The sequence below is a fragment of the Chiloscyllium plagiosum genome, unplaced genomic scaffold (genome assembly GCF_037043375.1).
Source record: "Chiloscyllium plagiosum isolate Xiang-an unplaced genomic scaffold, Cpla_swu_hap1 HiC_scaffold_31, whole genome shotgun sequence".
NCBI lineage: Eukaryota > Metazoa > Chordata > Chondrichthyes > Orectolobiformes > Hemiscylliidae > Chiloscyllium > Chiloscyllium plagiosum.
This window is the reverse complement of record NW_028270169.1, coordinates 35,837,395-35,856,809: the sequence shown is the minus strand read 5'-3', so window position 1 is coordinate 35,856,809 and position 19,415 is coordinate 35,837,395. Positions and strand designations below refer to the sequence as shown.

Below are 19,415 nucleotides of genomic sequence, written 5' to 3'. Positions count from 1 at the left end.
TCTGTGTTTCTGGATGTTCTGTACCCGGCCATTTGAAGAAATAAAGAATGAAGTCTTAATGAACCAGACTCATTGTGAGTCTTTATTGACCAATAATGTAACAGAGAGACCACCTCCCCTCCCCACCCATCCGCTCGGAGGTGCAGATCTTCATCTGGTGCCAAGACTCAGACTTGGCACAGACAGATTGTGGGCAGCAGTGCATGAGCCTTGAGTCCCCAAATATTGAATGAGTGTTGAGGAATCAGCTGGCCAGACGTGAGTGTTTTCTCCATTTGCTTTTCCTCTTATTCAAGTTGTGGTTGACTCGACCACTCTCTGCTTATCATCGCAGTCCAGCCGGAGAAAGATCTGCCTTAATAAGAATTCATTCAGAAAAGATTACAGAGGGGTCAGGGATCCCAGGGAGTTGGGGATTCCTACTAACAGGTCGGGGACCTACGGATTGGGGATCTGAATAGAGTCAGGGAACTCTTTTACAAAAAAAGGAGTCAGGGACTCCCACTAACAATGTGGGGACCTGAATAAGGAGGTATTTCAATTGAATCGGAGACTCCAATTCGGTCAAATTGTCGTTGTCTACATTGATTTCCAAATTATTCTGTGACAGACGAAACAAATAAATATCTCGCGATATATTATTACGAGACTGTCAAAGTTTTGGAATGTTGAGAATGTTTTGCAGAAATCATTAGTCTTGTTGTTCGTTGTCGGGTTGTTGATTAGTGAACGTTTTAGGTCGAGATTATCTTCTCTGTTATATCTGTTCGGCTTGGCTTGTTTTGCTTTGCTGCTTTGTCTTGTTTGTCTGCTATGGTTTTGTTCTGTTTGTTTTTGTGTTTGTTCTTTGTTTATGAAATAGGTGGTTGCTGCTTTTGTCGCGTTAATCAAGAAAACTGTCCAGTGATACAATTCTCACACACTTGGTTAAGCAGCTATGTGCCACAGCCAGGATTTATGAGGCCTAACTTTGACTATTCTGGAATGTGAGTGCCTCATTACCTTTAAAATGTTTTTGTGTGTGTGTGTGTGTGAGAGAGAAAGACAGACAAACCGACAGAGACTCAGTGCTGATTCCCTGCAGCTTGCAGAAATTTTAACCCTTTCAGATTTGGTTTGGATGCACATTTGCTTGTTGGTGATTGAACGTTTGTGTTTTATTCCCTGGAGCTTGAGATCTGGGACTGTTTTAAATTTGATTTGCATTTTGGGAATTTAACATGATTTCTTTTAAGGTTAAGGATCCATCAATGATTTTGAAATGAAATATTAACCCCTGTATTTCTTACAGACCTTGACTGCCCTATTGTCAATTTTTAACTAATCTAACTAAACTAACTTATATTAAAGCCAATCTTATTTAATTTCAAATCAGTTTGACATTATAGTCTTTTTAAAAAATGTCTTCTCCTTTGATTCTGCACCATCTGACATCAGTATAAACTTGCTCTCAAATTCCCCATTATTTCATGCCACTGCCAAAGGTCATTACCATCCCCCTCACCCCTACGTGTTGGACTAATGAAAGAATTGACTCAAGGAAGTAAAGCAGTAGTACTAAATCTGGGCCTCGGGTACAGAATCATTCTGTTCCAGGATGACAGCAGGTCTCTGCTCAATTTTAGTTATAATCTAAGCCTAACATTGAGGAAAATCACTTTAGACTTTAATATTTGCTCATTGAGTGGAGGAATTGAATGAACCTTGTTTAATTTAGTTAAATTTTGTAAACTATCCCATACCAACAGCATTGTTTTCAGAAAATGATACTAGCAGATTTAATTTTTATTTCAGACTCGTTTGTTTCTACTTGATTTTAAGACTGCTATGTCTCATTGGTGATTATGGTGTGCCAGTCGTAGCTTTATTTTATATCAATTCCACTCCCTCAATGACAATTGAAGTTTCAGTTCAACATTAGATTAGATGAGATTAGATTACTTACAGTGTGGAAACAGGCCCTTCAGCCCAACAAGTCCACACCGACCCGCCGAAGCGCACCCACCCAGACCCATTACCCAACACCTAACGCTACGGGCAATTTAGCGTGGCCAATTCACCTAACCTGCACATTTTTGGACTGTGGGAGGAAACCGGAGCACCCGAAAGAAACCCACGCAGACACGGGGAGAATGTGCAAACTCCACACGTCAGTCGCGGGAATTGAACCCAGGTCTCTGGCGCTGTGAGGCAGCAATGCTAACCACTGTGCCACCGTGCCGATAAATAGGTTGTGATAAATCATGTAACAAAATTAACATTCTATTGTTAATATCGGTGTCTTTGGATTTGGCCATTATTTGTGCATTAGAATTTTTTTTTGTTACAATGTTACTAGACAAGACCTCTTAAGGCAGCTGCCATCATTTCACGGCCTATAGCATTTTAACAGAGCAATGATTGGTCAGGACCACTTAAGGAACCTAATCTGGGATTTAAATTAAGGGACTAGAACCAGGTAATTATAATCGATTTCAGAGTTGGAAAACATGTACATTTTACATTTAAGTATTGAACACTGAATAAATGAATTTCCAGTTTATATTGATGACTTTTAAAATGTCTTAGTCACTTGTTCAGTTTCCACATCTGAATTACAGATAATGATTAATAAAATAATCAAATTGTATTAGCCCTGAATCACAAAATCAGAATTAATTGGCAGGATAGCTTGGTTTTATTTCTTTTACATGTGGTTAGTGATCTGCCTCGTTGCCTCATGGTTAATTTGAAGCATGGCTGTGTTAATTCGTTGCTAACTAGAGAATGGAAAGATACATTACTGGCCAGCTGAAGGAATTCTGCCTGTGATTGGGGGATAGAGGTACGTATAGCAGATGGAACTCCCAAAAGCTGGGAGGTGTTCAGAGCTGACTGTGAATGGATAGATGAAAAATAAATGGGACATGAGAAACAGTGTAAAGGCTGAGGAATATACAAACAGGTTTAAAGCAACAACGCTGTAAAATAAAGAACTTAGGCTCTGGATTCTGAGGAAAATCTATGTCTGGCATACCGACCCTATTTGAGGATGGGGATTTTATTCCTAGATACCCGCTGAGCCCCTAACATCTCCTGTTGGCCCCAGCACACCTCTCCCCCCCCAACCCATTACAAACCTTTCCTTCATTTGAAAATGAAGCATCCAGTCTTCAGAGCCAACATCATGGGGATGAGTGACTTGCGCCGTCCTAAACCAGGGCTCATCCTGGGAATCAGAGTATTGTTAATGAGGCATGCCCCTGACCACATGAACAAATCGGCCAATTTGCTCAATATGTCCAATGGTGATACTGATGTAAACGCAGCAAAATTCTAGGAGTAGCCTGAATACGAATGACTTGTGTTACTGAAATATGTGGCTATCTGTCGAACGGAAGCGGTATACAATTTTTAAAAATCGAGAAACTGATTCACCTTTGTTTAACCCTCTGCTTTTGCAACGTTTTCCTCCTGGTGTCACTGACATGATCCAGACCAACAGTATGAACTAGTCCAGGAATTTCCAGTCGCAAATGAGGTGAGCAGTGGTTTTCTATTGGGCTGGCCAGAACCAGACTGAACCACGATGCAGGTTACAGGTAAAACCAATTATATGCAGCACCCTCGCGATCCCAAATGCCATGTGCCAGCCCTGACAGGGTTGATTGGGACCAGGATACCCATTGGGGCGGAACCTACCTCAGATGCCCGCCCTGCGACCACTACTGAGCAACCTTTTCCCGAGGGGACCCTGGGAATGGGGACAGGCAGGCCCCAGTATTACATCTTAGAGACTGGGAACAAGAAAGCAAAATCCCCCAGGGACAAATGGCTGGCCCTTGCTTTAACTGTGGAAATGTGGCCACTGGGAAGTGATGTGTCTTTAATGTTACCTTGGAGCTAACACAGGGATCGACATGCTTGTGTCCTAGCAAAAGGAAAATCTATTAATATACACTGACTCTTCATTGTGCTTTTATTGTGACCCATGATTAAGGAGCCTTGTGGGAACATAGAGGATCTTTAAGCCCCATGGGGGCAGTGTTATAGTAATGCTGTTTTGTCCAATAACCTGGCAGTTATCAATATGTTCAGCTCACACTGATACAGTTTCCAAAGTAGTGGGCAGGTGGATGCAGCTGCCAAGCTGGCAGCCTCACACCCCAAACTTCTGGTCCCACTGGGCCCCCAGCAAAACCTGGATAGAGACAATATGGGGACAGGTATGCCAGACCTGGGTAAGATACAGAAATCACAGGGCAAGGCCCCTGCTGAAGAGCACAAACCATGGTCTCAAAAAGGGTACTCCCTCGATACGCAAACCAAAATGTGTGTAACCCCTGCTGGACAAGTTTGTGTTCCTTCTTTGCTGATGCCTATTTTGATTATGTGTATTTTTGTACTCACAGGCAAGGAGGGAATGGTTTCTACTCTATTACAATGGACAAGTCGTGGCCTCCAACCTCGCTGGGAGTGGCCCTTCCATGTTCTCCTCACCACCCCTATTGTTGATAAGGTCACTGGACACCTATATCATTGCAAGGTCATCGGACGAGCCACTTGCAAAGAGGGAGATATGAAGATCAAACTTCCCTGTTATGTGGATTCGTCGTCATCGGCATTAATGCTCAAGAAGGGACTATTTACCAGTGTGATCCTGAGCAACCAGAGACTGTGTACCATTTATGCCAAAAATATGTCCTTGTGTGCCAAGAGAGTGATTCCTTCAATGCACGGAACGTTACCAAGAATGACTGTCGCAATGGTCAACTGCATCAAGAAGATCAGTCAGTTCATTTACAGGACAAGTCTCAATGGTCTTTACCCTGTCAAGGTGTTTTATGTCAGTTTGATTTCAAGGTGTGCTATTGCCAGCCCTGGCAAGCCTTGCTCTACCCAAAGAGGTCTAAATCTGCATGCCGCAAAACAGAAAAGAGGGAATTGCTGTCTTTCACTATCAATCTGTTTCTTCACAACAAAACATTCGGCCGGGATGAAGTAGTCTGTTACACCCTCACATCAGCAAAGGACTCTTTGACCCCTTTCCCTTCCCGAATCCCAGCGACGGAGAATGGAACACTTCTAAGGCATTTACCAGACATAATGTTTCTTTTGACTATTTCTTACTCCCACCAGCCAGTTGCTTGTGGCCTTCCTCTAATAAGTCTGGGGTAGCCTATCCAAATTGTTACAACAGTACAGGATGGAGGTGTGCTTATGTAAATGTTACTGAGACTATTTCATTTGCCTTGGCCAAATGTACCAACCGCTACTGCTCCCCTGTGAGTCCTCCAATCTCATGCACATGCCTACTAGAGGAGTGTGTCTCTGTTATTGCTGGTATTCAGGCCCTTTGTGGTATGGGTAATGGCACCCACCTTCACTATGAGACACCTAATGGCACCTCCATCTTCCCAATTGTGGGAAAGAAGAAACCAGTCTGGGACAATAACCGCATCTCTTACCGAAATACCCACCTCTTTTTACTGAACAGCATTCACCCTAAGTGCCCTGAGCGACCATACTTTGTAGCCATGTACTACCTATACTTTCGGGGTAGTCACAAGGACAGGCCTGCTTCTCATTGGGAAGCTCCCTCCGTTATCTATACTAAACCCGATTATTCATTTTTCAGCCAAGGCAGAGTGACCAACTTCCTTCTTCTTGATGAAACAGGTAGTCCCTGTGCTGTAGCTGTAGGAACACTTTTCCTGACTACTGTTCCCTGCCCAATTATCTGGGAATGGGTTTGGGGTTTTCCTACTAAATGTTCAGTTTCACCTGAATTCTGCGCACATGGGAGGGATGCTAAGGCTTTGGGCAACAGGAAAGCTCAGTCTGTGAGCTATGCTTTTTCCTTAGGAGGATCTGCAGGAATTATTAGCCATCAAAACCAAAACTATCTTATTTGCAGTCTCACCCTCCTGGGCAACGAGACGACCTCTGCCTTGGCAGGAGTTAAGGACATGATCTCGGATTTACGTCTATTTTTTCCAGCAAAACCAGTACACTCTCGACTACCTACTCACCAAAGAGGGTTGGGTTTGTACCATAGTGAAAGGCAAGTGTATGATGGGGGTTCCTGACCTCATCAAAAACATTACCAAGCATGTAAATAACATCTGCACCTGCATCAGTCAAATGAGAGAAGGCACTGGATGGGGAGATTGGGGTTTTGGCTCATGGTACAACAGGTTAATAAATCTGGCCATGTATATTGCTATTATTTTAATTACTCTCTCTGCTGGCATTGCTATTGTTAAATGTATTATTGCCAAGCTAATAACTTCTGTTGACGACATCGGTTCCCCTCAGAAAATGCTCCTTCTCTGTCCAAATGAAGGTGAGGAGGAACGGTTACCTGCCCCTACTTCCTCCTCCTCGGAGGAGAAGAGAGTATGGCAGTCTCTAGTGTCCATTTGATTGGACTGATCTACTCTCAGCCCTCTCATCCTGTGGAGTGGTCATGGAATGACCAAAGGTGGGAGATGAGAATCTGAAACCTGAATACAGGCTGAGGGAACTAGTTGTTGTCAGGAACAACCGCTTCTCAGATGTTCTTAATAACTTAGGTGGCAGTAAAATGGCTTCTTGATGCAAATAACATGACAAAATGGCTTCTCGGCTGCAAATTGACAATTCTGCTATTGCTGCACAATTGACTAACCACAGTCTGCTTCAATGGGGATGAGCTGACAATGCTCCTTTTACAGCATAGAAATAACTAGACTAGATAAGACATTACTGGCCATCTTAACTGACCTTCTGATGTAGGTGCAAAGGCTCGGTTAGTGAGATAAGGGTGGCCTGAGTGTTGGAAAACAAAGTTGGTTCCCAGGAAATATCATTGGACCAAGTACCTTGTACTGATTGGTAATTGTCCGAATGTACTATGCGATCATGGCCTGAATCTTTAAGAAAAGTATAAAAATGTCTTTGTTTTAAGCCACGTGCGCAGCTCCTCTGAGGAATACGGGTATACACAACCTCTGTGTTTCTGGATGCTCTGTACCGCGCCATTTGAAGAAAAAAAGAATGAAGTCTTAATGAACCAGACTCATTGTGAGTGCTTATTGACCAATCATGGAACAGAGAGAAACACCCCCCTCCCCTGGTGGGGGTGGTGGGGTGGAAGGGTAGAGGTGGTCCAGATCTTCGTAACCTAATAGTAAAAATCTCTTAGTCTCCAGCTTACTAACCTCTGGTCTCTTGCAGCACGACATACTGAGGGAAGCTTGTACAATATATCCAAATTGCTTAACTTAAGCAAAGCCATACAAGCCTCTGTGATTGTAACATACACATGTTTATACCAAGAACTGTAATAAAGTTTCATTGAATTCTTCAGTATTATAGCTATGTTTATGAGAGCTTACATAAGTATCACAGTGAGAAAGCAGCAAATCATCAGTATGCCATGGTACCATTATTATGCCATACCTATTCATAGAATGTTGATTTCCCAGCATGAACAATTGTTGGCAGATATTCTTACATTTGCCCAGAAACACACGGGCCAGGAGTTTGATCAAGCAATAGAGGTCTGAGGATCCAAAATTTCCTGACTCTTGCTAATATTCTGGTTCACCTGTCACAGGCGTTCTTAAGGTGATTAGGTCAGGTGTGAAATGACTACCTGCCAGAAGTAGTGACCAGTCAAGAGGGTCTGTTAAGCTATTTATAAAAGCCCCTTTTGCCACTGACTAGAATGTGCCAGCTGGTAAGCAGGTCTGCCGCAGAGACTGATGCTCAACCCCAAATGAAATGAGGTTATTGCTCAGCAGCAAACCTAGAGTCAATACTTTGAAAAGATTTGAGTAGCCCCTCCCTTTAATGATGCCACTGGGATCCAGAGGATCCAATAATTTAATTTCAAGTTCCACCTTGGGATTTTGAATGCAGTTTAGAAGAAAATCGAAGAAGCTCATATCAGTAAAAATGATGCTATGGCTCTTGGGTTGCCATTAAAAAAAAATAATGGTTTATTCAGGGAAAGAAATCTGTTGTCTTTACCTGTGCTGGTCTATATACCATTCCACACATGCAGCATTATGGGTTATTGTTAATTGTTCTCAGAAGAATTGCTCAGTGATCATTAAAACCTAGTGATGATAAAATTGAAGCCAAATCTGGACCTTTCTAGTAAAACTTTTATTTGCTTTATAAGCACTTGTAAGATAATCATTGATTGTTGTCTGCTGCTTTTTGTAGATTTGTTTTATGGTTCTTGATATAATATTGCATATTTGTATGAATCATAACAACTATATAAATCTTAAAAGAATTTTGTCACTTCTGTATCTTTGAAATTTAACTTAAATTAAAATCTATAAGACATTGATTCCATCCTTGATTGACTGGAAGTGAGTGTAAGAGATATAAATAAACTTGAAACCATAAGCAAGAGGTTCTGCCTTATAGACTGCTTCACATGCTCTGGAAACCAATAGGTAGGGAGAGTGGCGTGGAGGAAAACCACCCTGAGTTACATTTTTCCACACTATACTTTGATGTCAGTGATGCTGTGTGCAGTCCACATCTACACACTTGTAGCGGTATCTTACAAACTTCTGATTGACTTTCCCAACAGTTTAGTATCTTTTGGTGGCTCTGCCACATCTTTATTTCACTTTTACAACACACACAGACAATAAATGCAATACTGATACAAGGAAATTGCTGGCAATGTATTTCGAAAGTTGTAGCAAGTCCTAGTTTGTTGCTGACAAAGTCAATCTTATTGTATGTCATGTTTTTGTCCTGTTTAATCTGTGCCAGACAGGATCCTATTTAATTAAATTCTGTTGTATTGTTCCATTTTTACTCTTTTACTCCTTTGCAAAATTTTTCCAGTAACAAGATGATCCATGGTATCCAATGACAATAGTTGGCAAGTTTCAACATTTACTTCTTTTTGTTTTAAATCTTTATGTGTTTAATCAAGATGCGAAAACAGTGAGAACTTTGAGAGTATGTTTACCACAGCAAGGAACAGCGCAGAACTCTCAAGCTCTGCAGTGATTCAGCAAAGTGCTGTAACCCCAACTGCAGATCACTCTACAATGCATCAGTGCAATAGTTCCATTCCTTCTTATACACCTTGTGGCATTTCTTGTTGATGAATGTTATATTAGTACTTGATGACAAACCAGTTTCAAATGTGAAGGCAATTTACCGCTTATGGATTCATACACATTGGGATAACTGCCCAAGCTAAGATCATACAATCTTCAAAGGCTGAATATCAACATGAAATCTAAAATGAAACATTCAAAGTTTGTGAGAAGATTTGTAGCTCGGGTGCTTGTTGTTGTGGTTCTGTCGCCGAGCTGGGAATTTGTGTTGCAGACGTTTCGTCCCCTGTCTAGGTGACATCCTCAGTGCTTGGGAGCCTCCTGTGAAGTGCTTCTGTGATCTTTCCTCCGGCATTTGTAGTGGTTTGAATCTGCCGCTTCCGGTTGTCAGTTCCGGCTGTCCGTTACTGTGGTCTGTGTATTGGGTCCAGATCAATATGCTTATTGATTGAATCTGTGGATGAGTGCCATGCCTCTAGGAATTCCCTGGCTGTTCTCTGTTTGGCTTGTCCTATAATAGTAGTGTTGTCCCAGTCGAATTCATGTTGCTTGTCATCTGCGTGTGTAGCTACTAAGGATAGCTGGTCGTGTCGTTTCGTGGTTAGTTGGTGTTCATGGATGTGGACCGTTAGCTGTCTTCCTGTTTGTCCTATGTAGTGTTTTGTGCAGTCCTTGCGTGGGATTTTGTACACTACATTGGTTTTGCTCATGCTGGGTATCGGGTCCTTCGTTCTGGTGAGTTGTTGTCTGAGAGTGGCTGTTGGTTTGTGTGCTGTTATAAGTCCTAGTGGTCGTAGTAGTCTGGCTGTCAGTTCGGAAATGCTCTTGATGTATGGTAGTATGGCTAGTCCTTTGGGTTGTGGCATGTCCTCGTTCCATTGCCTTTCCCTTAGGCATCTGTTGATGAAATTGCGCGGATATCCGTTTTTGGCGAACACATTGTATAGGTGTTGTTCTTCCTCTTTTTGCAGTTCTGGTGTACTGAGTGTGTTGTGGCCCTTTTTGAATAGTGCCTTGATGCAACTTCTTTTGTGTGTGTTGGGTTGGTTGCTTTCGTAGTTCACTACATAGGACTACATAGGACAAACAGGAAGACAGCTAACGATCCGCATCCATGAACACCAACTAGCCACGAAACGACACGACCAGCTATCCTTAGTAGCTACGCAAGCAGATGACAAGCAACATGAGTTCGACTGGGACAAAACTACAATTATAGGACAAGCCAAACAGAGAACAGCCAGGGAATTCCCAGAGGCATGGCACTCATCCACATATTCAATCAGTAAGCACATCGACCTGGACCCAATATACCGGCCACTGCAACGGACAGCTGGAACTGACAACCGGAAGCGGCAGATTCAAACCACTACAAATGCCGGAGGAAAGATCACAGAAGCGCCTCACAGGAGGCTCCCAAGCACTGAGGATGTCACCTAGACAGGGGACAAAACGTCTGCAACACAAATTCCCAGCTCGGCGACAGAACCACAATATAATGAAACATATTGATACATGATTGTCAAAAAAGAATAGCAGTGCGTATTTCATTTAGCCTCATGTATCAATGGTTAGCCTTAACCAAGGTACTTTACAGTGTGTACTATACAAATTTCAAACACAGATAACATTTTAATTTATTGCACAGATATTTTTCAACAGACTTCTTTTCATTTGATAACATTAGAACATTCAATAAAATGGTATTTGTTTTCTTAAATCCCAAAATAAAAATAAAAATAAATTTAAATCCTGGCCTGAAGACATAATCCAGTTTGGATTTGTGTCAATCACCCGAATGATGTTGGAGACTTGAAACTTGTCAAAATCTATAACAACAGTGTTTTAAAGTTTCTAGGCTATTGCAGTACAAAGAATTCCAGCTTCCTTTGAATCATCCCAGTCAATGGCTAGATTGCTTGCTTTAAGACATTTTTAATTGTCCATTTTTGTCCTGAACATTGTTGTAAAACCAGCTCCATTCCAAAGTCAGTTTTTTTGCTATTCTCCACCTCCAAACAACGGCCAGTTTCCAGATTAAGGATTGATCCATTCTGAAGAGACACAAGACAAACTTATTTAATAATGAAAATTGAAATAAATTCCTTTTTATTCATGACATTTACTCAACTGACCCCATTTGCGAGTGGCACGGAGGCTCAGTGGTTAGCACTGATGCCTCACAGTGCCAGGGACCTGGGATTGATTCCTGCCTCGGGTCACTGCCTGTGATTAGGGTGACAAGGATCAGCACCTAGACCTCAGCTACAAAGATTTACGTAGAAATGTATTTATATTTGCTGATTCAAGAGGGTGTTGGATAATTATTTTTCATAGAAATATTGTAATAGGTATGAGCAAAATGTACGAGATTGACATTAGGTAATGATGCTCATTTAACAAACTGGTTGAGGCATGATGGGGGAGCTGACTGGCCTCCTCAGTGCTGTAACTTTGTGATTCTGTAATGATCCAACACAAGTGGAAATTTGAGCTGAGAGAAGGATAAAGAGGGTCTGGAGAAAAGGTATAGGCAGGCTAAGTGAGTAGGCAACAAGGTGACAGTTTGATTATAATATTCGGATATGTGAAGATTTTCTCTTTAGTATTATAATTAGAAAAGTTTTTTTAAAAATTTGGATTTTATAAAATGTTGAAGTTCAGAGAGAATTAGCTTGTAATAAGAATACAAAAGGTTAGCAGGCAACCACACTGAGCAGTGCAAGGGACTGGAGTTCAGGAGTAAGGAAGGTTTTCAATGATAGCACAGGTCTTTAGTGAGACCACACCTACATCACTGTGTGCAATGTTGATCACCAGATCTATGGGAGGATATACTTGCAATTCAAGCAGTTCAGCAAAAGTTCAATAGGTTGAATCATGGGGTGAGAGGATTTTCCAACAAAGAGACACTGAGTACATAGGAACTGTACTCACTGGTTTTTGAGATTTTCCCTCACTCTAAATATGCTTTCTTTACTTGTCTTATGAGATGAAAAATCCAAGACAGAGCTTTAAAGAGGGTGTCCCTGAAATGAATTATTCTTAACTTGCCCATGTTTAAAAAGCTTTGAATAGTGGGGCCACTGAGCAGAATCTCTCATGAAGCAACTTTAGCAAGATGTCTGTCATCTGCAAGGTGTTAGAAAGGATTCTGAGGGATAGGATTTATGACCATCTGGAAGAGCATGGCTTGATTAAATGCAGTCAACACGGCTTTGTGAGGGGCAGGTCATGCCTCACAAACCTTATCGAGTTCTTTGAGGATGTGACTAGAAAAGTTGATGAGGGTCGAGCTGTGGATGTGGTGTATATGGACTTCAGCAAGGCACTTGATAAGGTTCCCCATGGTAGGCTCATTCAGAAGGTCAGGAGGAATGGGATACAGGGGAAGTTAGCTGTCTGCATATAGAATTGGCTGGCCAACAGAAGGCAGCAAGTGGTATTAGAAGGAAAATATTCTGCCTGGAAGTCAGTGGTGAGTGGTGTTCCACAGGGCTCTGTCCTTGGGCCTCTACTGTTTGTAATTTTTATTAATGACTTGGATGGGGGGATTGAAGGATGGGTCAGCAAGTTTGCAGACAACACAAAGGTTGGAGGTGTCGTTGACAGTATAGAGGGCTGTTGTAGGCTGCAGTGGGACATTGACAGGATGCAAAGATGGGCTGAGAGGTGGCTGATGGAGTTCAACCTGGATAAATGCGAGGTGATGCATTTTGGAAGGTCGAATTTGAAAGCTGAGTACAGGATTAAGGATAGCATTCTTGGCAGTGTGGAGCAACAGAGGGATCTTGGTGTGCAGGTACATAGATCCCTTAAAATGGCCACCCAAGTGGACAGGGTTGTTAAGAAAGCATAAGGTGTTTTGGCTTTCATTAACAGGGGGATTGAGTTTAAGAGTCGTGAAATCTTGTTGCAGCTCTATAAAACTTTGGTTAGACCGCACTTGGAATACTGCGTACAGTTCTGGTCGCCCTATTATAGGAAAGATGTGGATGCTTTGGAGAGGGTTCAGTGGAGGTTTACCAGGATGCTGCCTGGACTGGAGGGCTTATCTTACGAAGACAGGTTGACTGAGCTCGGACTTTTTTCATTGGAGAAAAGGAGGAGGAGAGGTGACCTAACTGAGGTTTACAAGATAATGAGAGGCATAGATAGAGTCGATAGCCAAAATCTATTTCCCAGGGCAGAAATGGCTAACACGAGGAGTCATAGTTTTAAGCTGGTTGGAGGAAAGTATAGAGGGGATGTCAGAGGTGGGTTCTTTACACAGAGAGTTGTGAGAGCATGCAATGCGTTGCCAGCAGCATTGTGGAAGCAAGGTCATTGGGGACATTTAAGAGACTGCTGGACATGCATATGGTCACAGAAATTTGAGGGTGCATACATGAGGCTCAATGGTCGGCACAACATCGTGGGCTGAAGGGCCCGTTCTGTGCTGTACTGTTCTATGTTCTATGTCTTATGTCTTTCCCACACACACTCTTGTCAACATTCCTGAACACCCTACCCACATCGTCCTGCTTTCTGAGAGCACATAATTTCAGAAAATCACTAGTATACTGTCCAGGTGTGGACTGATGATTGTGGAATTAAGGTCATTATTTTCTGGTGCACCATCTCAGATACAGGTCCAGATGCAGGTAGCTCTGATTGGATGCCTCAACATTAGCCTGTGTAATAAAGCTCCATTTTTGAAAGAAACTCATTATGAGATTTATACTTTGGCAATATTTCAGCATTTGAGGGAGAAAGTCCTAATGCCGGGGATCACTAACCTGTACAAAACGCCAGGACTTCTGGTAAACGTTTTTCACTTTTTCGCAATCAAGCAGCTGAGGAAATCGACTTTTCTTGTTGTCCACTAGGCAACGTGTGTCTGGCAGTAGGACAGTAGATCCCAGAGACCCAAGGTATAGATATCTATCTGTAGTATACCTCACCAGCTGAACAAAGAAGCACATAACAACAATGAATTTCAGTAGGAACAGGAAGCTGCAAAACTGTTGTCGCTTATTAGCAACATACTTTTCATTTTGAATAGATAACTAATATCCAAAATCCTCCAGTGCTTTAATGAGATAATTTTATGGTTTGCTGAACTAAATTACAGCAAGATTTGTCAGGTAAACTGAACTCAGTAGAGCCAGCAGACAGCAACACTGTGATTGCCTTCAATTTTTGCTCCTGATACAAGGAGAGTCATGTTCTAATTACTTAGAGTCATAGAGATGTACAGCACAGAAATAGACCCTTCAGTCCAACCCATCCATGCTGACCAGATATCCCAACCCAATCTAGTCCCACCTGTCAGCACCTGGTCCATATCCCTCCAAACCCTTCCTATTCATATACCCATCCAGATGCCTTTTAAATGTTATAATTGTACCAGCCTCCACCACTATCATACACATACCACCCTCTGTGTGAAAAGGTTGCCCCTTAGGTCTCTTTTATAACTTTCTCCTCTCACCCTAAACCTATGCCCTCTAGTTCTGGACTCGCCCACCCCAGGGAAAATACTTTGTCGATTTATCCAATCCATGCCAATCATGATTTTATAAACATCTATAAAGTCACCCCTCAGCCTCCAACACTCCAAGGGAAAACAGTCCCAGCCTATTCAATCTCTCCCTGTAGCTCAAATCCTCCAACCCTGGCAACATCCTTGTAAATCTTTTCTGAACCCTTTCAAGTTTCACAACATCCTTCCGGTAGGAAGGAGACCAGAATTGCATGCAATATTCCAACAGTGGCCTAACCAATCTCCTGTACAGCTGTAACATGACCTCCTACCTCCTGTACTCGATACTCTGACCAATAAAGGAAGGCATACCAAAAGTCTTCTTCACTATCCTATCTAACTGCGACTCCACTTTCAAGGAGCTATGAACCTGCACTCCAAGGTCTCTTTGTTCAGCAACACTCCCTAGGACCTTACCATTAAGTGTATAAGTCCTGCTAAGATTTGCTTTCCCAAAATGCAGCACCTCGCATTTATCTAAATTAAACACCATCTGCCACTTCTCAGCCCATTGGCCCATCTGATCAAGATCCCATTGTAATCTGAGGTAACTTTCTTCACTGTCCACTACACCTCCAATTTTGGTGTCATCTGCAAACTTACTAACTATACCTTTTGTGCTCACATCCAAATCGTTTAGATAAATGACGAAACGTAGTGGACACAGCACTGCTCCTTGTGGCACTCCACTGGTCACAGATCTCCAGATTGAAAAACAGCCATCCACCACCACCCTCTGTCTTCTACCTTTGAGTCAGTTCTGTATCCAAATGGTTAGTTCTCCCGGTATTCCATGAGATCTAACCTTGCTAATCAGTCTTCCATGGGGAACCTTGTCGAACACCTTAATGAAGTCCATATAGATCATGTCCACCGCTCTGCCCTTATCAATCCTCTTTGTTACTTCTTCAAAAAACTCAAACATGATTTCCCATGCACAAAGCCATGTTGACTATCCCTAATCAGTCCTTGCCTTTCCAAATACATGTACATCCTGTCCCTCAGGATTCCCTCCAACAACTTGCCCACCACCGACATCAGGCTCACTGGTCTATAGTTCCCTGACTTGTCCTTACCACCCTTCTTAAACAGTAGCACCACGTTAGCCAACCTCCAGTCTTCCGGCACCTCACCTGTGACTATCGCTGATACAAATATCTCAGCAAGGGGCCCAGTAATCACTTCCCTAGCTTCCTACAGGCTTCTAGGCTACACCTGATCAGGTCCAGGGGATTTATCCACTTTGTTTCAAAACATCCAGCACTTCCTCCTCTGTAATATGGACATTTTTCAAGATGTCACCATCTATTTCCTTACATTCTATACCTTCCATGTCCTTTTCCACAGTAAACACTGATGCAAAATACTCACTTAGTATCTCCCCCATTTCCTGCGGCTCCATACAAAGGCCGCCTTGCTGATCTTTGAAAGGCCCTATTCTCTCCCTTCTTGCTTTCCAGTGACCCCTGCTGGAATTGGTCATGTTGGTTAACATATGACTCAGGGACGGCTGTGACAGCCCAGCGTTGAATTGTTTTCTGCTATTCACTGTCAAGATTTTATGTGTGAATAATAGCCACAGCTAAGGTACAGGAGATAGTCCTCTGCCTGTGCAGTAATGTCTGAGCAAGCAGTCAATAAGTACAGGAGGGTGGAAAGAAAAGAGGATTGAGATCAATGAAATTCTCTTTTCATCTCTACTGTTTGCTTCTGGTTCATAAGATTACAATGCTACAAGATGATAAACATCATTGACCCAACTAGCTTACCCATGCTGAAATACACCAATGGGATTGAGCACCACTATCCATTTCCACATGAAAAGCAGATGGACAGGAATTGAACACTGAGTTTAAATCAATTGCTGCCTATATTCCCCAGGCCCAAGTGCTGCCATGTTATTGTTTGTCTGAAATGAGCCCCATTAAAGCAGATAGACAGATCCTATTCTGGTTGTAGGATCCTCAAAACAAGATTCTGATACAAATGGATGGAGCTTACTTCTCACAAGCTCCATGTAGTTGCAGCAGGTCCTGAACGGTTGTATCAGCCATCCTTAAAGGAGCCATTGGAAATTGTTCAACGAATAAAATGCTTTTCATTACTGAATGCTACAGTCAGCCTGGGTTCTTGCCTCTTGGCTTTGCTCACTACTCAAAGTTCTGAAGTTGCCAAGGTGCAGTCAGCCAGTTTCATTAGATGCTTGCTCTGATCCTGCAGGTTGCTGCTACCTTTCAGCTGAGACATAAAGCCAAATGGAACTCAGATTGGCACAGAGCAGTATGCAAGCTGAATGGAATTGATAAATGCTCTTCCAATATAAAGTTTAAAAAACTGTTACTTATGAGATAAGTGAACAGCTAAAACAGTGGACTGATTTTTTTCCTTGGTGTACATAAAAATATCTCACTTCCTTTCTAAACAATGCCCCTGAAACTAAAGACTTCTTACTTGCTTTATCTGGCTAAGATATTTTGGACCTTTAAAACACTGCCTTCTAGCTGCAAAATTCAAAAATACTCTGACTACTGCTTTGTTCTGCTGGGAACTGCTGAATTTAATCTGGAAGATGAAAGTTGCTAACCATTGAGATATCAATTGCAGAGGGCCCTGCATTTTTTTCAAATGTAGCAGAAATGACTGAGAATCAAAGTCTGCCCTCAAGTATCCTTCAGTGTTCACTCTGGGAGCTCCCAGACAGTCAGCTATTCACACACTGTCCCAGCTGAACTGAACAGAAATAACATCTTAAACAGCAAAAAAGTATTTCTGTGTGAAAACAGGGTGAGTTACCATAGGACAAAATATTTCAAATTTTAAGTAGCAAACCCCTCCCCTGGACAATTTACCACTGAAACATCTCAAAAGGTGTACTCTTCTCTTTCTTTAGCTTTTGCTGACAAGGATATTTTGCTCAGTCCTCATCCGTCACATTTTAATTTTAATTTATAGATTAAAAATCCAGGCTACAGACAGACAAAAGAATCCATTTCGCTGTAAAACAGCATATGCTACATCCAATTAACCTTTTATGAATATACACACGCAATGACTTCCTTGCATTTATCAGTCAATCTCTGTAGTTTGTGTGATTGGGCATTAGAGGGCAGCAACGGAGCATTTAACACTCTGCTAAGCTCTCTCCAAAGCTTCATGCTGATACAGCCTTGACTTTACCTCACAAAGTGCTTCACAAAGTAGAGGGGATGGGCACTGGGCAAGACTTCAAGTGGGGTCGCAAGCTGAAATTTTGAGATCACATGCTCCCTGGCAGTAATGGTTGCTCTGGGACTTCTGAACTGACAAGCCTGCATCTCTGCTTACTCTCTCAGGCCTCTTCCTCGACACTCCCCCATCACCCTACGTGTTCTCCCAAGTTTCACCAAGAGGTCATGACAATCTTCAAGCCTCAAAGTTGGATTACAGTGGGGAAATAATTTGGGAAGCACCGGTAAATAAGGAACACTTGAGACTACAAATGCACATCTTGTTGAGACAAGTAAGTACCTGTACGATTGACTTTTCAAATTGTGATGATCTTTTCAAGATGTCCAAAGCAAATACTACAAAAGTTCACTCTACTTTGTTTTCACGACTAAATAAATAATTAAATAAAATTGCTAAATATTTGTGAAAGACGGAGGTGCATTTATCAGACAGTACTGTTGAAGAAGCATATATTGATCTGGACTTATAGTGTTAAAGGTACACAAGACATTCTGATGAATGCTAGAAAGGTAAAATTTAACTTTGGTGCAGAAGGGTGCATCGTTGATTGACCTCCCATTTTACCAAAGGAAGACTGGCTGTGGTGAATTACTAACTGTGCATCCACTACCAATCAATCTAACAATTAGAATGTTCCACCATGAACATCTTCATAGCAACAATTTACAGCTCTGTAGTATTCTTCATGTACAAGAACAAATGGAATGAATATGCTACAGAACTTCTGGCATATATATTTTCAAGTAATCATTCTCAAAGAATTAAGGTGCAGTCTAGGCGACCGAATGGACTGTCTGCTTGAGCATCAGCTGCATCAAGAAGTAGCAGACCCCTAAAAATAAGTCATCTTTATGGCTTCTGGAATACACATCTTTAACTGAGCTACAGGAAAGCAGAGTTAAAAATCACACACCACCAGGTTATAGTCCAACAGGTTTATCTGGAAGCACTAGCTTTCAGAGCGCTGCTCCTTCATCAGGTGGTTGATGAAGAAGCAGTGCTCCGAAAGCTAGTGCTTCCAGATAAACCTGTTGGACTATGACCTGGTGTTGTGTGATTTTTCAAGTCTGTTCACCCCAGTCCAACACCGGCTCCTCCACAACATTACAGAAAAGCAGCCATTGCCCAGAGCTGAACTTATCACCCTATACCCTTTTCAATCCTATATGCTAAGTTCTCTCCTGTGTTAAAAGTTATTCTACAACTGAAACAATCCATTAAGGTATCCAGGCCTCTACCTATTGTATACACCTCAATCAGATTAGCTCGAAGTCTATGCTACTTTAATGTGGACAGACCAACATTTCTTGAACCTAGTGAAGCTCTAGCCAGGAATCATTCTCATAGCTTTCCTCTGGTCCTTTTCCTAACTCACTGCACTAGGTCGGGGAGCCAAAACTGGATGAATTATTCCAGGTCTGGTCTGACCTGCAGAGAATGATCTCTTACAAGATTACATTTGGCTGTGTCATATTTCGGGCAATCTCGTTGTGAAAGACACAATATAGGTGTATGCTTTTTCTTTAAATTCTTAATAGAATTTTCTGTGTGGGACAAATAAATCAGACTTAATTGAGCCTGCCCTGAATTGAAAAAAAATTAATTAA

At 42.0% G+C, this 19,415-nt stretch overlaps 1 protein-coding gene and 1 long non-coding RNA gene across 6 annotated transcripts in view; one reads left to right on the top strand and one right to left on the bottom strand.

The window, feature by feature from the left end:
• Positions 1–758: 758 nt before the first annotated feature.
• On the top strand, positions 759–4,872 carry LOC148141880 (uncharacterized). Its single transcript, XR_015752243.1, has 3 exons — positions 759–986; positions 3,477–3,520; positions 4,392–4,872. It is a non-coding gene; the product is annotated as an uncharacterized LOC148141880 (long non-coding RNA).
• A 5,803-nt stretch (positions 4,873–10,675) lies between these two features.
• galnt17 (polypeptide N-acetylgalactosaminyltransferase 17) overlaps positions 10,676–19,415 on the bottom strand; it is a 416,264-nt gene continuing 407,524 nt past the window's right edge. For all 5 annotated transcript variants that reach the window (XM_087977415.1, XM_087977411.1, XM_087977412.1 and 2 more), the window contains 2 exons: positions 13,835–14,002; positions 10,676–11,110 (listed from right to left, as the gene is read on the bottom strand). In XM_087977415.1, coding sequence (XP_087833541.1) covers positions 10,967–11,110; positions 13,835–14,002 — 312 coding nt within the window. In that variant the 3' untranslated portion in view covers positions 10,676–10,966. The remainder of the gene's footprint in view (positions 11,111–13,834; positions 14,003–19,415) is intronic.